This window comes from Engystomops pustulosus, chromosome 1 (genome assembly GCF_040894005.1).
Source record: "Engystomops pustulosus chromosome 1, aEngPut4.maternal, whole genome shotgun sequence".
Taxonomy (NCBI): Eukaryota; Metazoa; Chordata; class Amphibia; order Anura; family Leptodactylidae; genus Engystomops; species Engystomops pustulosus.
Genome location: NC_092411.1, coordinates 48,317,865 through 48,339,569, shown reverse-complemented (window position 1 = coordinate 48,339,569; position 21,705 = coordinate 48,317,865). Strand labels below are relative to the sequence as shown.

The window sequence follows — 21,705 nt, the reverse complement described above, 5'->3', positions numbered from 1 at the left end:
ACCACCCCTGCATACATCCACCTCTATGGTGCAGTACACCAACATAGAAAATATTTTATTGTCCACCTTGGGACTTCAAAAACTATAGTATGCACAGATGATTTTATTAAATATAACAAAGTGGATTTTCCTCCTGTATAACCTAATGAGAATATCAGTGATATTATCAGAAGGTTACCTAATAAAGTGCTACACTGCTAGAGTCAATGCTGAGAGCAGAAAAAATTGCACAGATGCATACTTAAAAAAATCACATATTCCCAAGTAGGCTTCATCACCCCTCGCGAAACGAGTTTGTAAGTTCATTTTTTTTATGTGCTGGGCTGGCTGGCTGTATACTACATGGGGGCTGGCTGGCTGTATACTGCATGGGGGTTGGCTGGCTGTATACTACATGGGGGCTGGCTACATACTACTGGGGGCTGGCTGGCTATATACTACAGGGGGCTTGCTGGCTATATACTACAGGGGGCTTGCTGGCTATATACTACAGGGGGCTTGCTGGCTATATACTACAGGGGGCTTGCTGGCTATATACTACAGGGGGCTGGCTATATACTACAGGGGGCTGGCTGGCTATATACCGGAGGCTATGACCAATGCATTTCCCACCCTCGGCTTATATTCAACTCAATAGGTTTTCCCAGTTTTTGGTGGTAAAATTAGGGGTCTCTGCTTATACTCGAGTATATACGGCAATATGTTTTATAAACTTGGAAAGAAGAGGCAATATTGAGACTTACTGTGGTATCTGATTTCTGTTTCTGCGGTGCAGCTTTTAGGTCTTGCTTTGTCGTAACTTTCTCTGTGGTGGATGGTACTGTTGACGATTTTGGGGTAGAACTCTTTGGCTGCCAAAAAAGACATTTACATTGTATTTGTAGAAATGTCCACCTTTAGTTTATTTTATATACTGTAAACCTCATGTAGATGATCACTTTATGGATCCATGTGTTATTCGCCTGTAATGCAGCACTCACTGAGGCACTATGCAGAACATTTGTTGTGTGAGCAGAGGTAAAATCTCTCTTCACCTCTTAAATATGACACTATAAATAAGTGGCTATAGCTTTAGATTAGATAGAGTAGACATTAGATAAATAGTATAGTTGGATGTCATTACCTCTTCTAGTTTCGGTTTCTTTTCTTCAGGAGGTGCTTGAGAGCTGACAAAATCAGAGGAAAATGCTGCAACAAGATCATCATCTCCCAAGCTCTTCAGGAGCATAAGGTAAATATCAGTGATCAGTATCAGTTATAATGGCTCATAATAATACAAAGTAATAACAGACAGCAGCAAAAAAGGAAATTTACAGGGTTGCTGAATATATTGGTCATAAAAAAAGAAAAGATATAATTTTACTAAAGCAAAAAACTCTGCTATTAATAACTGTAGTGGAACGGAGGATCTGTATGCAGATAAATATGTGGGCAGCTGTGCTATTTTTTCCACTATTAAAGATAATTTACCAGCATATGGTCCCTTTGTTATAATTCACAGAAAGGAAAGTCCAGTTTTCCGAAAAATTATGCTAAATGCTCTTGGGGGCAGGGTTGGCTCCAGGTATCAGTAGGACCCTGGGTGACAGAGCGTCAGTAGGCCCCTTTGCAGTGAACTCCCATGGTGGCAATAAAAATTCAGAAACTTAAACAGTCTTCTGTTTCCTAAAATATTCCCATGTTTATCATCCCAAACAGCCCCCTCATGGGTATTTTATATACAGCCCCCTAATCCTTTATGTATTTTTTAGATACAGCCCGCCTCACCCTTATGAATCCCTTATGTACAGCCTTATGTGGGCCCCCCAGCAGCTCTGGGCCCAGGCACTTGCCCAAGTATGCCCAGTGCTGGTGCTGGCCCTGCTTGGGGGCATTATTTGAGTTCCTCCGGGTTCAGTCATCTCATAATTATTCACACCCCCAACAAGTTTACTGTCCATCTCCTTTCTCCTCTCTTCCAGCCATAGAGCAGGTGATGTCATGGGCTCATGGCAATTCCTGTGCATGCACAGTCGTCATGCAAGCAGTAAACTTTCTGGATAATTATGAGACAGCCGAGCCCGGAGCTCCTCAGGCTCATTATTTTTTAAAGTAAATTTTTAGGAAAAATGGACCGTGGAAAGAAATGATATGAACAGATCCAGAACAATGGACCTCAAGCAGCCTGTACATGATGCAGTTTTATATTACAGCAATGTGCTTCAAAATTTCCTTTAATAATGGATTGTGTACCTGTCAAACATAAGACTATTTCTGTGTAAAAAGTTGGTACACCAAAAATTAGACAAAAGATGTCAACCAAATGATCTCCAGAGTAAAACCCTAAACTATGACACCTACCTCAGGGAAATATACTATAAAAGTTCCAATAAATCCTTATACAAAGAGCTCATGTGCCAAAATGTAAATAAAAGGAAACTTAATTAGAATCAAAATCCAGCATGAAAAACCAGGGGGCCCTTTTTCATAGATCCAGGTAAGACTGTGGTAATCTTATTGTTTTTGTTATCCATGGTCTCCTTCCTTCTAAAATAACCTTTTATAATTATGCTTATCAGCATGAAGGACTTTGGTGGGCGTTTCCAGAGCCCCTCAATGCTGTTGCTTCAAAGGCTGTTACAATAAGAAGAGCAGGTCTCTGGTTCCCCTGAACTTCCTGCTGCTGTTAGTTTATACTGTACAGACAGAGGGAGGAGGGAGGGATGAAGCAGGGGGATGGGTAGATTCTGCTCATTGAAACGGCCTGTGAATCTGCAACACTGAGGGGCTCCAGTAACGCCCCCACAGACCTGATAAAAGTTGTTTTAAGAAGGAAGGCGGCCATGGATAACAAATATAAGAAGATTATCATAGTCAAGGTACCAGGATTTAGGAGTAAGAGTCCCTGGTTTATCATGATGGATTTTTATGGTAGATTTTCTTTCGATACTACAATTAAGCAAAATAAATAAACAACAAATTTAAAAGGTATACTGCCCTTTGTAAGTAAGTAAAATGATTTTAAGATTTTTACTGTTTGGGTTAAATTAACATTTACCTTTCTGGCTTCTTCTGGAGGAGGTGGTGCTGGTTTCTCTCCTTTGCCCTACAAGGAAAGTGATAATGTTTCTCTATTAAAAGTAATTTACAGGAATCCTGGCCCAAAACAATTTGCCAAAACCAGAACTTACATCCAGCAGATGCCTGTATTCTGGAGGGATTGTGCTGTCTCTGTCTCCCAACTTTTCCACATGTTCGGAGGTGGCTGGGGTGTCCTTAAAATTAAAAAAAAAGGATTTAAACATCTGATTTCAGTACAACTGGTCTCACACATTCCTCTTTATCAACATAAATATACAGGTCTAAGGTTATCTCTTCTGGTTAACTCTCCCATTAGTCATGTAAAACTTCCTGCTGCTTGCTGACAGCAGACAGAGTCCATGCAGATCATTACATAGTCACAAGATTCTCCAGGGTTTACATTCTGCTAGGACAAATTTACCGTAAACTTTAAGAAAAACACCCAATTTAAACCTCAGAAAAAACATTTTTTACATTTTTTCTATTATAATACAAAAACGCTAATTTTAAAATACAATAAATCTGGATTATACGTACAGCAATCTCCGGACCAGTGAATTTTGGAGACTCAGGTACAGTGTCTGGACCCCCCAGAGAATCACTTAATAGATCCAAGGCATCTTTGTCACCCTTAAAAAATATATTCTTATCAATAACATACAAATAAAATATCATATGCTGAATATATATATATATGATGAATATACAAGAAATATAAGACAGCAGCGTAAACTCCCAGCTGCAGACTTTTTCCTTTTCACTAGATGTAGCAAGTATTACTATGTGTATCAACAGTGAGAACATGATAATAATATGTTAGTTTATTTTCAGCCCCCAAATCAAAAATTTGTGATAAAGTTTTTGCAATTTACCGTGGTGGATGCAGCAGCAGCAGCAGAACCAGTGCTCACACTTTTCTTCTCTTCTTTAACCTATAATGATTTTAGAAAAAAATCTTATTTAACATCTAACATCCACCAACATTTTGTAGTACACCAAGCCCTCATATGTTAACATATGGATACTTGATAGACATCTCTTCCTTTTGGGCTTTTTGACTCCCAAATAGTCCATTTTCGGGTTCTCTAGATCAGATGGCATCCTACTGCCACCAGGAAGCTCACGCCAAAGACACAGGGGCACATTTGCTTACCCGGTCCTGTTGTGATCCCCGATCCGGACTGACCGACAAGGAAGAAGTCCGGCGCAATTCACCAAGATCGCGCGCCCAATATCCTGCATGTGTCGCTTCCCCGCTGGGGTTCACCTTCTTCTTCCCGCAAATCCGATCGAGTGTGCCAAAAACCCTTGTTAAATGCGGTGCAAATCGGAAGTTGACAGGAAACCAGAAGGAAATGCGGTCCGCAGACCCGCAGTAAATGTGTCCCACAGTGTGAAGTTTCAAAAATGTTTTTAAATCCTGTTTTACGCATACAATTATGCACTCAAGATAGATCCATATGCAGTAAAAATAGGAGAGTGTATCTGGCGGGCACAGTCCCAATACTATCGCTGACAGTTTAATCCGCAACTTAGGATGGTGTGCTAGGGCAAATGTGATCACGGTAGGACTTTCCGGCGGTGCTCTGTCAGTGTGTGAGAGAGAGAGTCCATATACAATAACAGAAGAAGATGACGGCACTCACCGGTTATTTCTACCTTTGGAACCGGTGAGTGCCGTCATCTTCTTCTGTTATTGTATATAGATCCGTATGCGCTACTTGTATATGGGGAACTCATCTGAATTACAGTCACAAAGTTCACTTTGAACGCACTGCAAGGCGAGCGTGTGCCAGGCACTGTTGGCCCCATTTATTTCACTATTTATATTCCCTTTGTTTGTATGTGACTTTATGGGGTACATATAGCAATCTTTTGGCTTGTCTAGTTTTCTGCAGTGTTCCCTAAGTTATCACCTGAATTCAAATGTGAAAGTAAAAAAGTCCCAAAATTTGACATAAATCTAAGGCTGCCCCTCACCAGGCGTCGAAATTAGATTGCAACTTTTGGAGACTTTTTGCTACTTTTGTTCCAAAAAGTCACAAATTCACTATAGACCAAACGCCAGACGTATCAATAAGGAACTAAGACAAAACCAGAATTATGATACATATGCCCCTTATGTCTGACGAGGGACCATGTTGCAGGCCGGAAAGTGTAGCCTTTAATAAAAGTAAACTACTTTTTATAACAACAGTGAGATCTTCCGGTATCTTCACCTGGACACCTTCAATCATCACTACTGGGCCAGATGTCAGATTTATATATATACTTTTATAGGTATTAGTCCTACAACATCTCTATTAACTGTAGTGCGTTTAGATCACTAGAACCAGAAGAGTCCTTGTATTATGGTCACCATAGGGACTGCCAAATGCATAGTATGTTTGTGTAAAGCTACTCCTCATCTGTATGTAAGAACGCTTTAAACATGTGGTGCTTATACAAATCCCTTGCCACAGTCTTTATGACCAGCTAAGAACCAAAGGGGAAAACTTGACTGAGATCTGAATGAAGAAAATGTCAAAAAGCCTATTTGTGTAAATGTAAACATCTTACTTCTATACTAAATATGACTGAAGGTCAGTCCAGGTCTGAAGCCTGAGGCCTTATTACTTTCTGACTAGTACTTAAAAGGAATCTGTCAGCATGATTTCCCTACCATAACTAGCAGCTATGTTATGTAGGGGGTATGCTCACATGGCCCTTCCTTACATTTTATTTTCCAACTGATCCTTCTGTGCAGAGAACCTCAAGGCCAACATCTCGCTGGACCCAGGAATGAGGTACCTAGAAGCGGAAGGATACGAGAAGGCGCAGGGTGGTAGAAGTGTAGCAGGGGGTGTTGTTACGTGGAGACAGAGACCTGAGGTAACCCCAAATCACCTCAGCTGAATTAGCATATTTCTAAATTGAAGTTTTGTCAAGGAAGGAACAGCTGGAAAATAGAATCAAAGGTATGTGTGACATATGTAACGTATGATGTAGCATAAAAGTTCAGGTAAGTAAATCATGGTGACAGATTCCCTTAAAAAGGTCTAAAACACACAACAAATCTAGAACACTACAGTCTGCTACAGCAAATCTAGAACACTACAGTCTGCTACAGCAAATCTAGAACACTACAGTCTGCTACAGCAAATCTAGAACACTACAGTCTGCTACAGCAAATCTAGAACGCTACAGCCTGCTACAGCAAATCTAGAACGCTACAGCCTACTACAGCAAATCTAGAACGCTACAGCCTACTACAGCAAATCTAGAACGCTACAGTCTACTACAGCAAATCTAGAACACTAGTCTACTACAGCAAATCTAGAACGCTACAGTCTACTACAGCAAATCTAGAACGCTACAGTCTACTACAGCAAATCTAGAACGCTACAGTCTACTACAGCAAATCTAGAACGCTACAGTCTACTACAGCAAATCTAGAACGCTACAGTCTACTACAGCAAATCTAGAACGCTACAGTCTACTACAGCAAATCTAGAACGCTACAGTCTACTACAGCAAATCTAGAACGCTACAGTCTACTACAGCAAATCTAGAACGCTACAGTCTACTACAGCAAATCTAGAACGCTACAGCCTACTACAGCAAATCTAGAACGCTACAGTACACTACAACAAATCTAGAACGCTACAGCCTACTACAACAAATCTAGCGTAGAATACAGAATTCCTTTTTCTATAAATGTCCCAGAAAAAGACTTGTGTAATCTGAAATCTGCAAGATGTGAAGGGAAAAGTCCTACTTGCAAACAGTTTTCTTCTTATTTTATATGGAAAAGGTCAGGAAAACCAAGAATCACTAATACTCACCACATCTTTAGGTTTACTTGTGGCAACGACAGAGGCAGCAGCCGCTTTACTTGCAGCACCTGATGGTTTCTAAAATACAACATATAGATATATCAGTGATAATTCAGACTACACAAGACCCTAAGAAATACTCTAGTTTATATAAGAGTTTTCCACCAGAAAAGGTATTGTGCAGGTTATAGGTGTGTGGTATGCATCCACACTATACATATTAGTTATCTCTGGATTGTTTTTATTACTAGATACATTTTCATTATTGTACTTCAAACCCCCAAAACTAATGCCCCCAGAGCCCTTCTGGGTCATAAGCACAAGTTTAAAAGTTGATTTTATGATGATTTTCTTTAAAACTTACTGTGGAGTCCGATTTCTGTTTCTGTGGTGCTGCTTTTATGTCTTGTTTGGTGGAGGCTTTTTCTGTGCTGGGCTTTACCGTTGATGATGTTGCGGTAGTGCTCTTTGACGTGGTAGTACTCTTTGGCTAGCAGAAAAGACATTTACAAGATTACATTTTCATACAAAGCAAGTCATAATATGATATTTGGAAACACAATATTACAACTGTTGGAAATTTGTTACAAATGTAGATTTATGAGTTCTGCCGTGCGACTGTATATTATGTGCCAGGTAAGTTGTTGGCATTTTTACTTATAGTACAATAGAGGCAGCAAGGATGTCACAGAATTACTAGTGCTTGGTACTTGGTTGAAAAACATATCAGTAGTAGCTGAAATAATAAGTATTATTAATAACCAACTAGCTCAGAGACAGTTTCTAATGAAACTAATAAAACACAGACACATAGGTAGAATCATTGTCTTTTTGATATAAAAAAGCTTTTACCAAGCATAAATAGTGGCTTAAACATGGAACCAATGTAGTGCAATGCCGTATGTTTGACTTTGGAGCTCTGTTGCCTGTAAGATTAATTGGAATGGCGTCAGCCACTAGTGTATGTGCTGCTGTAGTTATTTTACTCTATTTGTGATTATTTTGTGAATATTTAATTAAAAAAATCCCAGACACTGCTAAGAGATTTAAGGGCCAACACCTCTTTGATAAATCTGACGAGTAGCGGAGCACGAAAGCCAGACACAGAATCGCCTCTCGCAAGGAGACGCCTAATGATAAACAACCCTCATAGAACATATGACTTTGTGACTGAAATTGGTAAAGTCATTTTCATGAGGGCTACAGAGGACTAATTTTTCAATTTTATATTTTAAATAAAATGCACTATGCTTAAAGAGAATTTATGAAGTTAGGCCCAAATTAATTTGTATGATTAATAATCTTCGCTAAAACAATGCATAATACTCAACACTGCATCTTAAAGAATCTTAAAGGAAACCCGTCACCAGTGACCCCCATGTAAACACACACAGTGGGGCACATTAACTTAGGAAGTTGGAAACTGCACTAAAAGTGCTATTTGCGTGTATAATGCTGTGTGTGGCGATTCACTAAGATCGTGTGCCTGAAATCATGAATATGTCCCTCCTGAGGATTGGCTAATGATGTGGCAGAGATGAGTCACACAAAGCCACTTTCTCTCTCACCTGCTCCTCACCCCATCCTCGGGAATTCTCTTCAGGCAGCGTCATAGTCAGTGAATAGTCTCCCCCCTCACTGCCCACCTCCATGACTGGAACAGAGGACAATGTCCCACATAAATGGACAACTAATTTGCTTCTTGACTATGGTACTGTTGTGAGGTGCGCTTCCTAATATTATGATGGCTACGGATGATTCATGTAGGCTTCAGGTGTGTCATCATGCTAGAGCAAAACTATTTTAGAGACACCCATCGCCTTGTCTTTTCCATGTGTATATCCCTGAGTCATCACAATTCATGCAATTATTTGGATGAATAAGACCATTTCTGACGAAAGAACACACCTTTACCTGTGTCATTTCTAAAGATACTCATCTGCGACCAATCCTATTGTCTCACTTTTGTGAGTTCTAGAGCTCATGCGTTGTTTATTATAATAAAATGAACATTCGTTTCACATAATATTAAATATTTTCACAGAGAAGATGAATATAAAAGATGTTATGTTAGTTAATGCCAATGACTGTCATAGGGAGCCATGCTACAACCTCATTTATAGCTATTACATGCTCTATCCCATTCATTCTAAAACATTTACAAGTTCACCATCTGTAAAGTTTTGCCTCCTCTGTAGCTGCTGCGTCATTGATGTTAGTTTCATGCGTAAAAACTGGGTCAGGATCAGTAACTATCTATAATTAAACTCTCTGGTAGCAGATTTAAAGTGACAGCATCATTAATGAAATAAACGACAACATGTATTTAAAGGGTTTGCATATGTTCATAGTATAATCAAAATTTTATTCTGAACAAAGAATCATGTTTTGGTGATATACTTTTAATCTAAAATGGGAAAAGTTTTGTTTCTTTTTATTAAAAAGGCTTTCCTTATTTATTGTTATAAATTTTTTTACATAAATTTAATATATAGGAAAGTCTCTTTAATGTATCTGATCGCTAGGACTACCAAGCACAAGAATAGGGATCATGTCTGCCTGATCATGGTCCGATCTGTGCAAAATTGTTCTTTTTCATTGCTGAAATCTTATAATAATAAGTTAAGCAGCATATTATTTTATACAGGTGTGGTAATTTAAGTCCCAGGGAACATATTCCAGGCAGTCACATAGTTATTCCCTATACCATGGATACAGGATTACTTGTATAGGTCATATCCTAAATGCATAGAATAGGGAACATCAAAAACCCCAAAATTTCAGTGCCCCCGCTTCTTTTTTCTCCTGGGTGAAAAAGATTATGAACAGCATTTACCACTTAGGTAGGTAATAGTGGAAGAATGATGGCCTGCATCCATAATACATTGCAATTTCAATGCAATGTTTTGAGGAATTGATCAGATATTCACATATTAAAGCCTAGTGGTACCAAGAAAGAAAAAAAAATGAAAAAAAAGTAATAATGTTTAAAAAAATTTATAAATACAGGCAGTCCCCGGGTTACATACAAGATAGGGTCTGTAGGTTTGTTCTTAAGTTGAGTTTGTATGCAAGTCGGAACTGTATATTTTATCATTGTAATCCCAGCCATAACTTTTTTGGTCTCTGTGACAATTGGATTTTAAAAATGTTGGGTTGTCATAAGAATCAATATTAACACTAAAGCTTCATTACAGACACATGTGATAACTGTTCCAGCTGATTATTGTAGCCTAGGACTAAAGTACAATAAATTACTAATATCCAGAGGTCCGTTTGTAACTATGGGTCGTATGTAAGTCGAGTGTTCTTAAGTAGGGGACCGCCTGTAAACCATTGCTCCCAAATGGTTTGGAAGACTAAAAAAACACTTGATATTCCCACAGTTAATAACCATCACGTTATTTATTATAAACAAGACCTCAAGTTTTTATACGTGCCATTTTGCTGAACATAAGTTCTTTATATTATTCACACATATAAATCCAATTACAAATGATAAAAATATGAAACAGTAATGGCATTTTTTCCCCTTCCAAAAAAGTATTTTTTTAAAAAAGTTTATCAATAAAATATATGTATCTCGTAATGGTGCCCTTAAAGACTACAAATTGTCCCAAAAAAACAAGCCCTCATGCAGTCACATTGGTGAAAAAAAAAAAAGAAGACAGGCCTGTCACCCAGGAGTTATCATCTTTTTTCACATTAAGATAAAAATGTAAAGGTTAGATAACATACTTCGGAAGAAGTTGGTAGTATCTGCCCCAATTAGTTGGGCAGCTTCTTCCCTATTCTGACTAAACTGTCCTATACATGAAGCTGGGATCCTGCTCCCTGCGAGGGGACAAGACATCTCTGTGTAGGAAAGACTGTGATGGGACAGTGCAAGTCATCAAGTCATCAGAAACCTCCAAGTAGAGCAGAGGTAAGAGTATATTCTAATAAGGAGACTACCTCTTTAAAGTACATAGCACAACTTGAACTAAATCAGATCCCCTGGCAGACATGGCTCAGTGTATTTGCATTATGAATAGTTCATTGTGTTACCAATGGCTACGAGTATACTGTACTGATGGACGGTTATCCTCATGGCACTTACCACACTTGTTTGTGTAGGTTTGGGTGGTTCAGTCTTTGTTGTGGACTTTGGCTGTAAAGATAAATAACTAATTTTAGTATTACGGTTGGATAATGCATCACCAAAGATGAGCCAGCTGGTCATACACGGAGTTTCCACTACACTCCTCATAGATTTATTACATATGAATTCTGTAGACCAGTGTCAGATGTTGGAGGTAAAGTACAACCCATATACATCAAATAATCAGAGAATCTGGATCAATACAATTCTGGAATGTACTATATATTAATATATACAGTATAGCAGTTACTGGGGCTGGTATACACTGGTGTACAGGCTGACTAGCTGGGATGTGATAGCCTCATTCTTTTCAGAGGTCTTTAGCATCTTGTCTTGAGGGTTTTGAGTCGTGTTACAGAATAAAAGGTCAAAAACATTAATTTAAAGTAATATAGGACATGTCATCTTCATCCAGTAATACTGGTTTGCCAATTCATTCCCCAGTAGACTACACCCACAAGCATAGTAAGTGTATTACTTCTCTGTAGTATTATAGCACCATACTCCTGCTGATCTAGTAACATGCAAAAGATTTTTCATATTTTTGCACGTTATTATTTCCTAAGTGTACACTATAATATGGAGCCATTCGCCTGTACAACCAATGCTTAGCGTAGACATTAGCTTTTCAATATGGCGGCATATGGTGCTATGGGGAGTGTTACTGCTTCATGTGCCTCTATACACACATTTCTTCAGGCCTAAATCAGAGACACAGATTTAGCATCTATTCTGTGCAGGACATTGGCAGGAAACCTGTATTTGCATGATGATGACCTGCGATAAACCAATAATAATTAAACAGAATAATAATTGTGTTGGCCATGAGCACGCTGGATTATCAGACTAATTTCACACAACACTTTGCACATAACAATACATGCATTAAAACTCTGTAGTGTAAAGGGGTTATCCGGGTGTTGAAAATTACTGAGGGCTGGGCTGGGGCGGGCTATTTAAACATAATATGCATCTACTTACCTCGTCTGTTTACAGGGGCTGGCCGGAAGCTCCCATCCGACAACATCTCCCAGTGCTTACAACGCTGAGAGATAGGGATGGATGGGAGGAGCCGGCCACATCGCCAGCCGGAAGTTCCCTGTGCGCGCCTTCTGTGCCCCTGTAAACAAACAGGGGCACGGATCAAACGATCCGTGGCGTGGGACATCGGCGGCGCCGGAGGAAGTAAGTACACGTTTATTATTTTTAAATACCCCGCCCCAGCCCGGCCCTAAGTAATTTTTAACACCTGGATAACCCCTTTAATCGCACACATGGTGTACAATTTGCTATTCTTAGAAGGCTAAAGGACCTGCGATGAGGTCACTGGTCACATGTCATGAATTTAACACAAGGCACCGTGTAAAAAACAATATTTCCCAACTGTACATATAGCTTTATATGTCTGTAGTTGAATATTAGCAGACGATCCCCAAGTACAAGGAGGCAGAGCAGTGATTTGAAGTGATACAGAGCTGTTAGTAAGAATAATGGGGTGTGATTCACTGCCTGCTTGAGAGAGAGAAGAGTCACAAACACCAGACATTAGTCACAAAAGCTAATTTGCATATAATAAAAACTTCTGTAATAAAGGTACAGGGCCTCAATGGCAGCTAATTTGAGGTGATATAGGGAGTACTTATTACCCTTTATCAGCAGGCATTGTTACTCAGGGTGGTCAAAATCTGGTGACAGGTTCCCATTAACTAATAATGCAATAATATTCTATTTTACACTTTAATCTATGTTCACACATCTCACAGGCTCATTTAAACAAAGGCTTTCGGGTGATGTATCTGGAGCTTTCTTGCTTCAGTCAACCCAAAGTCTGCCTTGATCATTTTGTGGCGGCAGATACTTTGTAAATGTCCCTGGACGCCGTTCTTGAGAACAAATATATCACAGGTTATGGGAACAAAACATTTTGGTAATTTGATGTGGATCAAGGGATAATGGGTCAGGAAGAAATTTTTCTATAATTTGGGCCAATTTGAATGAGCCTTGTAGGGTTTTTTTTTTGCCTTCGCCTGGATCAACACTGTAGGATTTATAGGTTGGACTTGATGGGCCTACATCTCTCTCCAACCTTATCTACTATGATATGGAGAGGGGTAGCTGTGCCATAGGTATCTCCTCTCAATGAATACCAAGCATAATATACACTGCTCTGCCCATTTAATACGGCATACATGGGTTTGACCGCTTCTCTTAGAGGAGGTTAAACAATAAACAAGATGTGATTGTAGCTTTGTACACACTGTAGATACCCTACAGCTTCAATTTACCTTTGTATCTGCTGGTTTCATAGTCCTGTCTTGTGATGTTGGTACCTATAGAACATAAAGGTAACAGCTTAAATAATCAATAAACTTCTCATTCACTATTACTGATATTTATTACTATCATCATTTTATTAATTTCACAAAGTAAATACAAAATTGTCATTTTCTGCCCATTTTGTACTAAACTGTGGAGGATATTTTTAACATGTTCTCACACAGCTGTTTCTCTACAAATCTAAAAGAGCCAAGACATCTACAGTATTTAAGCTGGACTTCGTATTCATCAAACCTATTTAAAAAAAAAATGATGGACCTTAGAATGCCTATACACAAAAAAGGTACTCTTTTTAAAAAATGTAATTTTTTTCTGCCTAAAAGTTAAAATTTTGAAAAAAAGAACATTACACATATTTGGTATGAGTATAAGATTACTGACATGCAGAATTGTTTGCCTCTTGTATGGCATATGTTCACCAGCCTATTACAATAGAAGCAAACTGTCCGGGATGCAAACTCGGGCATGAAAAGGACCAGCTCTGTATTTTGCATCTCAGGCAGTCGGCTCATACACAGGGCCATGGAATCCATAGCCTCATGCATGAGCCCATAGAAGAGAATGAGGACATATGCAATCTGTAGAAACAACGGCTAAATTCTACATTCTGTGCAGGTAGCCTCTGACATATGACAGATTGAGCATTGCCATCATTATGGTATTCTATTTCTACGAAGTAACAAAAAAAAAGTGGAAATGTGAATGCAGGTATAAAACTCCTGTAACACAATAACAAACTAAAGCCTTGCAAAGAGATGATAACGTTGCATTTCCTGTACTTCTTTATAAATGGTCATTTTGCAGATGTTTACAGAATAAGTGAATCAGATTTTATTCTTGATCCAACCCCTTCCTGTAATATCTTAACTTCAGAAATATTATGCGTTTTCAAACTCAATACAACAGCTGTAGACAGGAGATTTGTCTTATTATATTGCTCTTGAAGCACCCTTTCACACATGTATTAATAAAACGAATAACACTTTTAACATGTGCACAAAAGTCATGTTAACTGTGTTAATATGTGTTAACTGGTGCGTTTTGTAAATGTTAACAGTGATGTAATTATGGAAATCTCCTCTCTTCAGCTACCTGAAACATTGAGAGCTCACAAAACTATCAAATTACATGAGCCCAAAGAATTCTGTGGAAACGGTAAGGGGAAAGAGTTAAACAGTAGCAGAAACTGGAGCTTACAGTAAGTTTTCTATCTCACATCAAGTGCGAAGTTTAAAAGAGTCATGTTTATTACTTCCTATAGGATGCTGATGGAGAGAGTTAGAGGAGCAGATGTGTATACTGCATGGGAGACAACATAGCACTAGTCTCCACAAGGCAGCTTTGTGACAATTAAGAAGAGCCAATAAAGTCTACACAGTGGCTCAGTGGTTAGCACTACAGCCTTGCGGCGCTGGTGTCCTGGGTTCAAGTCCCATCAAGGTCAACACCTGCAAAGAGTTTGTATGTTCTCTCCTTGTTTGTGTGGGTTTCCTCCGGGTCCTCTGTTTTCCTCCCACACTCCAAAACATACTGGTAGGTTGATAAGACTGTGAGCCCCTTGAGGACAGGGGCTGATTTGGCAAGCTCTGTGGAATATTTTGGCACTATATAAAGGATTTATTATTAATTATTAAATAGGAAAAAAATGCAGAATAGAAGTCACACAACGATCAGAAATAACTTTTCTAATGACACATTTTCCTGAAAAGCTATGTTGGGTACACTGTAAGCTAGTATTGATGTGCTTACTTCATGGTCCTATTTTTTCCCAGACAGTGATCAAGCACAAGTATAAATGAATGAGTGCTTCAAAGTTCCAGATCCTGTTCCAAGTTCATAAAGTACAGGACATTCCCAACACTTATAAAATGTTGTGCCCTCTTAAGGGAAGTAAGGGCATGAACCGTCACCACTTCTCTAATATGGTTTCAAATGTGGAACCACATGTGAAGATCCATGTAGCTACACAATTACTTGGATGCAAACTCTCTCTTGTTGTGAAATTATGAAAAGTAGATGTCATCTAGGGTGATAATGAGGAGGTTTTGTGGGCTTATATATAAATAGGAGACCAAGGTACAATTGTGCTATAATTATAGAGGGTAAGAAACATAATAAGATCAGAAGACATCTTCTTAAACTGACAGAAGAGAATCAGCATAGACACATCTAACATGAGAAGTTGGTTTGCGTTAGATCAGTGGTTCTCAACCTGTGAGTTGAGCGCGGGTTGAACAACCAAAACCAGGGGTCGCCTAAAGCCATCGGAGCCGCAATTTTATTGCATTTTTACTGCAAATCGCATGGTTTGGGGTCACCGCAACATGAGGAACTGTATTGCGGGGTCACAGCATTAGAAAGATGGTTTTTCTGACTTCTCTGTGTAATCTCTACATGTTACATTTCTCAGCTCTATGACACTGCCCTTGCCCTTTTCTCAGAGGCTACATGGAAACCCACTATATTTGCAGTTAAACAGATATAGCACTCCACCAGTCTGGCTGCATTTAGGAACGTAATTCAAGTGCAGCAAGGAGGAGTTTCTCCTGATCGGAGATCCATTTAGACGTGAACGGGAAAGAGCAAAGAGTGATTGGCATTTTTTATCAGCAAAACACTTGTTCCTGATCAGATCCTCCATATTCCTAATTAATTTATTAATAGAAAATTCATCCCAAAGCTCCATGTCATGGTCACCATCCCCCATTTCAATAACTCATGTGAACCCCCAACACAATTATCATTTACACAAAAATGGAGAGTTATGCATCACATTTTTTAACAGCATAGATTTTATGAATTAATGCTAATTTATAATTTCAATGCATGAATATCGAAGCAAAAAATGTTGTTCAATAAAAGTTTCCTACTTTGAGTACAGGATCTATGCAGACCTATCGGTCTCTATGGCCACAGCTTTCCGAAGGTTCCTCTTAATACAATGTGCAGCACTGGCATTAGTTTTTTCAGCAGGTTGTGGTACAGTAGCCCTTCTGTGTGACTAGGCAGAAAGGATTGTGCCAAGGGCAGTCATGACCTTGTTGCTGGTTCTTCAGTTGTCCTTACATGGACCACCTGTCCTGCAAGGCTACCGGCGCAAGATTGGAAAATAAAAGTTGTGTGCTAGTTGTATTTTCTACAGCAAGCACACATCCTCATTCACCTCTACAAGTTCATGCATAAGACTGTGGTCCTGTGCATGAGCTGACTCTCCGAGATATAATAGATAGAGCAGGTCCTATTCCTGGTTTTGTTTTCATCCTGCCAATGACACATCGGATGCAAAACAACAGTACACATGACCGTTGTTTGCTTCTCGTTTAAGTGAACATGGTGTCTCCAGGTGGCCTTAGTCATTTGTCAGGGGCGAAAACGTGAGAACACACCCTTAGGGTGCATTCAGCACAGGGCCCGGGAGGAGAAGGGTGGAGGTGTGAGAGCTCTTCACCCCTCCTCTCTCAATAGGCGAGCAGCAGCACCACAAATCTGGCAAACTATAGGACAAGTTGCATGGCCATTCAACTCGGTTACAGTGTGGCGATACGGTGTGTGCACACCAAGCCATAACCAGGAGCCATGCACTTCTATTGTGACCGTGATCGGCTGCCATCGGTGCAGCCAAATCATGACCACAAATCCGGCCATCTGAAGGAACCCTTAGGGCTCCCTCAATTCACAGCTATGCTGAAAATGGATGAGCAAGTAGACCGCCATATCTTTAACCTGTATTGACCTTCTGTGTAGGATAGTATAAAGTACACAGGTAAAAAATTAAAGCATGCCTTTTGTCAAGGCTGAATCCCATCAGTATTTTACATCTGCTCTACATGTTTTGATGAAATGAATAATGAATGAAAACTAAATACTGAAACTGAACAGAAGGTCTACCCCAATTATAATGGCATTTTTAAATAAAAATTGCAAGGACTGCAGAACTATTTTACAAGTTATAGATAGAATAAGGAAAGGAAATGATCCAAAGGCATGACTGCTGATATGGATATAGCCCATTACAATATGGCATGTTACAATATTTGCATAGTACTCTGTTCTAATAGTAAGGTTATCAGAAATGTGATTATAAAAACGAGTAGTATACAGATAGTACTTGCTGTATCTGTAGATGTCACAGTCATTACAGACACTGCCACTGCATGCCTGACACACACAAAGAGCACTGTATAAGTACAAGGGGCTAGATATGCAGAGAGAGACTAGGCAATAGTTTTCTGTCATATCGGTCAATCTATATGTTAACATTGTGAAATGAATTGTTCACCAGAGGTAGAATGAAGGACACAGATCATGTGCAGCAATAAATTTCCCTATATTTACTCATCTACTAAACACACACAATTTGTACTAAAATAAATAAAACTGCTACATCTATGTCTGTATCTGTATTATACACGGGAATATGGGCTATTTATAAATAGATCTTCTACAGACCAAACATCAACACGGATCAGAGGTTCATGTACTTATCAGACGTCTTTATCAACACTACATATATCACGGCTTTTAAAAAAAGCTGTTCATGAGAAGTTTATCCCCTTTATTAAATCAAACATAAGAGCTAATAGCTTGAAAGGGCTTTGAATTCCAGGAAAACCCCTTTAAAAATGTAGTCTGACTGGGTGAGGTCACTTCACTTGAAACAGAATGTCAGCAACTTTGGGAATATTTGAGGGCGCGTTCACATGTTGCGTTTTGACCTGCATTTGAAACCCATATACAACAGCTGAGGAGGGGTGATTTGCCTAATTACATCACTGTTAACATTTCCATTTACAAAACGCATGCGTTAACATTGTATTTACAAACTTAAACGGTAATGTAATTAGGCAAATCACCTCTCATCAGCTGTTGTATATGCGTTTCAAACACAATGAAAACGCGACCAAAACGCAACGTGTGAACGTGCCCTGAGGGTTGATTCCAAACGAAGTTTACATTTTACTTGATTTTGTTCTGAATATTCTTGTAAATATTCTAGTAAACAGATGTAAATGTGAACAGAGCCCAAGTCTCACATAGGGCATAAGATTGTATATGTGGTTGTGGCACTACTGTAATGTAGCAGGCTATCCTACACTTTGCCAGAAGACTGTTATCCAAATCTTAAACAACCACCAACACAAACAGGATCAATTCTGACTCTCATTCCCTAAGATTTCATGTTCGCATACCTTTCTACAACACAAGTGCATATAACAGAGGCCCTATTCACATGGTGTAACATATTAGCTATGTGATGGCTACACATTACAGCTCTGTAATGAAAACATGATAACAGAATGCTTCTTTCTGGAAGGGAGGTAGAGTGCTAGCATAAGGGTGCATTCGCACGTTCAGCTTTTCAGATGCAGTTTTTGATGTGGAGTTAAAAGAGAGCAAGAATAGTGCCTCTCTATTATAATAATTCCTTTATTTATATAGTGCACACAGATTACACAGCGCTGTACAGAGCTTGTCAGATCAGTCCCTGTCCCCATGGGGCTCACAATCTAAACAACCTACCAGTATGTTTTGGAGTGTGGGAGGAAACCCACACAGACACGGAGAGAACATACAAACTCTTTGCAGATGTTGACCCTGGGACTTGAACCCAGGTCCCTAGCGCTGCAAGGCTGTCGTGCGAATCACTAAGTTACCGTGCTATGTTCTCACTCATTAGACTCCATACCTGCTTTTTGCTTCACACTACATTTGTGGGGACGGATATGCAACCAATATACATCCCCCATAGGCATCTATGGCGCCTGGCCTATGAGTGCAGTCACAGATTAGCATTTTGATTCCATTTTGCAACAAAATCAAAACACACTGGGGAGGCCCAAACGCATGCGATCGGCAATCAGCAACCGATGTGTAGTATTGTGTATATGCAAGACACAGGATGCTGATTGGCGATTGTATGTGTTTGCATACAAATGCATATGCGATCGGCCGCGGGCCACCCCAATGCGTTTCGATTACGCTAAAAAACGCTAATGTGTGACAGCACCCTAATACTGGACTATTATTCTAAGAGACCAGGACCCAAGGCTGTGTTCAGTTCAAGAAATAAAGCCAATATATGTTCCCTATTTAATGGGCTGAATACACCTGGTGAAGGAGGCCTTCCCACATAACCTTTATACTGTATCAGAAAAATATTGCAACTTGTCAATAATAAAAGCTACACAGTGTTTACAAACAGGAGCACATGAGCAGAAGCTGCAGTTTGTACCTTCCCCGTTCAGCGTGACATATTCTAGATGAAAAATATTCTGGTGTTGCCTAACAACTGACACAATAGTTGTGTGACTCATGCCATGCGGATTGCATGGGAGGAGGTCCGGGCCTGCAGGCACACCCTGCCCGCACTCCACTGCTTTTTCTCTTAACTCTGGGGAAAAAAAACTCAGGAATGTGAACTCTTGATGTGTCTCCAGACCAAAGTTCTGATGCAAACAGAAGTGTCCACAAAGCAGCAGAGCTAACAGTCTGGATAGTGAACACGTCATCTTCTTATCAGCTACATTACATCTACGGCATGGCCTGTAATTCATCACTGTCTAATACAGCTGTCTCTCAGCCCTGCGATATTATTAGACTATAACACAGGGGAAACAAAAATCACACATTCTCAATCTGGAGATAAGTGGGGCCACATGTCTGGATGATGCTTACCTCTACGTACAGCAATAGACATGCACGCTCAGCCCAACACTGGGTTAGGCTTCATTCAGATGGTCAGATGGGAGCCTGCAGCCATTGGGCCCATTTACTAAGAACAGGGGGTGCCAGATTTGGGAATTGTGCTGCACTGCTCTGTGCACCATTTTTTTGGTGCACTTTTACTGCAGAATTGTGCAAGGGCCTGCCCCCCTACGCTAGCTCTGCATTTATAAACACAGCAGTATGTGTGACTGCACCCCTTGTCTGGAAACTTGTATCTAGCTTTTAGGATTGTTCAGGAGGGTGCAGTCAAATATTGCATTTAATGCATGCATTTCAAAATGCATTGCAAAATCTGAAGAGAGATTTGCCTAATTAAACAGCTGTCAACATTTGTGTTTACAAAGCACAACTGTTAACGCAAGTGTTACCCTTGCGTTAACACAATATTAAAACATGCGATAAGATCAGACGCATCACTGAAAAACATTTGATAAAGGCCTTCCTGTGTTTTGCATTGTGTAGATGTGTTTGTTACTGACCACATTCGTTTCAATGGAAATGCATAAGAGCATATGCGATCGGCCTGAACCCTGCCCACTCGCTAATGCAATGAGTGAATGCAGTCTCAGGGCGCTTTCCCAGGTGCTGTTTTCATCGCGTTTTTAAACGCATCCAAAACGCAAGTAGGAGGGGGTTTGGCCAGGGTGGTCCACTGGAGTTTCAGCTCCTAATATTGCATTCTGTCTGAAAAGAGTGGTGACCCGCCTCATCCACTGATTGGCTAGGCAGCATCTTACATTTCCTTTGGTATCCAAGAAGACACCAGCAAAGTTCAGGGCCAGTTCACACCTCCTTCAGGGCTTCAGTTATTTTGAACCAAAACCAGGAGTGCTCAAACACAGGAGCAATGGAAAGACTTTTACCTGTTCTGTGTGTCCAACCACTCCTTGTTTTGGCTTATAATAACGGAAGGAAATGACTGAAGACCTAACAGAGATGTGAACTGGCCATAGCAATTTTTTATTTTATTTTATAAGTTCCCTATAGAGCCCCTTTTATAACTTATTTTACTCCATGGAAAACTCCTTTAAGAAATACTGCTATAGAGCATGTACATTTGTTAGATTTGTTTTGGTTCCTTCCTATTTCAAAGAAGGAAGTGCATGAGTACGCAGAAAACAATAAGGAATTCCAACACTAGTCAAAACAGCGGTGGAAATGTATCTAGATATATTTCCTGTAATCTGATGTTAGGAAATATTCTGGAATTACTACATACAAATACAAATGATGAGATAGCTAATCTTTCCAAAAACTTTGCAGAAGTCAGTATTCCAGTTTGTGTACGTGAATGATATCTGTTCATTATAGGACTTTTAATTGTCTGTATTCTGCTCTGTGCTGGTGGGTGGAGATGTAGCTGCTGTGACTCTTTGCTCCTCCCTCTTCTGCGCAGAGCTTTGTTGTAATTGGACAGCCCATTGAGCTCCAGCTACAAAGATGAAGGCCTTATAGATTTCAGAGTGGAGGAGACAGGGAGGGGGGATACGGGCCAAAGTAACTAGGGAAGGAGATACTTTGCTCTATATAATTAGATTGCTCATGTATTAACTTGAACTATTGATATATGCCCAGTGTCTTAAAAAGTTAGTGAACATTTAAAAATCTCAGTGTTTACAGGGGTTT

At 39.6% G+C, this 21,705-nt stretch overlaps 1 protein-coding gene across 5 annotated transcripts in view; it reads right to left on the bottom strand.

The window, feature by feature from the left end:
- Nucleotides 1-21,705, bottom strand: part of CAST (calpastatin) — a 120,348-nt gene that overhangs the window by 31,921 nt on the left and 66,722 nt on the right. For all 5 annotated transcript variants that reach the window (XM_072139879.1, XM_072139889.1, XM_072139896.1 and 2 more), the window contains 10 exons: nucleotides 13,302-13,346; nucleotides 10,975-11,025; nucleotides 7,240-7,365; nucleotides 6,885-6,953; nucleotides 3,933-3,992; nucleotides 3,598-3,690; nucleotides 3,171-3,254; nucleotides 3,038-3,085; nucleotides 1,124-1,216; nucleotides 744-851 (listed from right to left, as the gene is read on the bottom strand). In XM_072139879.1, coding sequence (XP_071995980.1) covers nucleotides 744-851; nucleotides 1,124-1,216; nucleotides 3,038-3,085; nucleotides 3,171-3,254; nucleotides 3,598-3,690; nucleotides 3,933-3,992; nucleotides 6,885-6,953; nucleotides 7,240-7,365; nucleotides 10,975-11,025; nucleotides 13,302-13,346 — 777 coding nt within the window. The remainder of the gene's footprint in view (nucleotides 1-743; nucleotides 852-1,123; nucleotides 1,217-3,037; nucleotides 3,086-3,170; nucleotides 3,255-3,597; nucleotides 3,691-3,932; nucleotides 3,993-6,884; nucleotides 6,954-7,239; nucleotides 7,366-10,974; nucleotides 11,026-13,301; nucleotides 13,347-21,705) is intronic.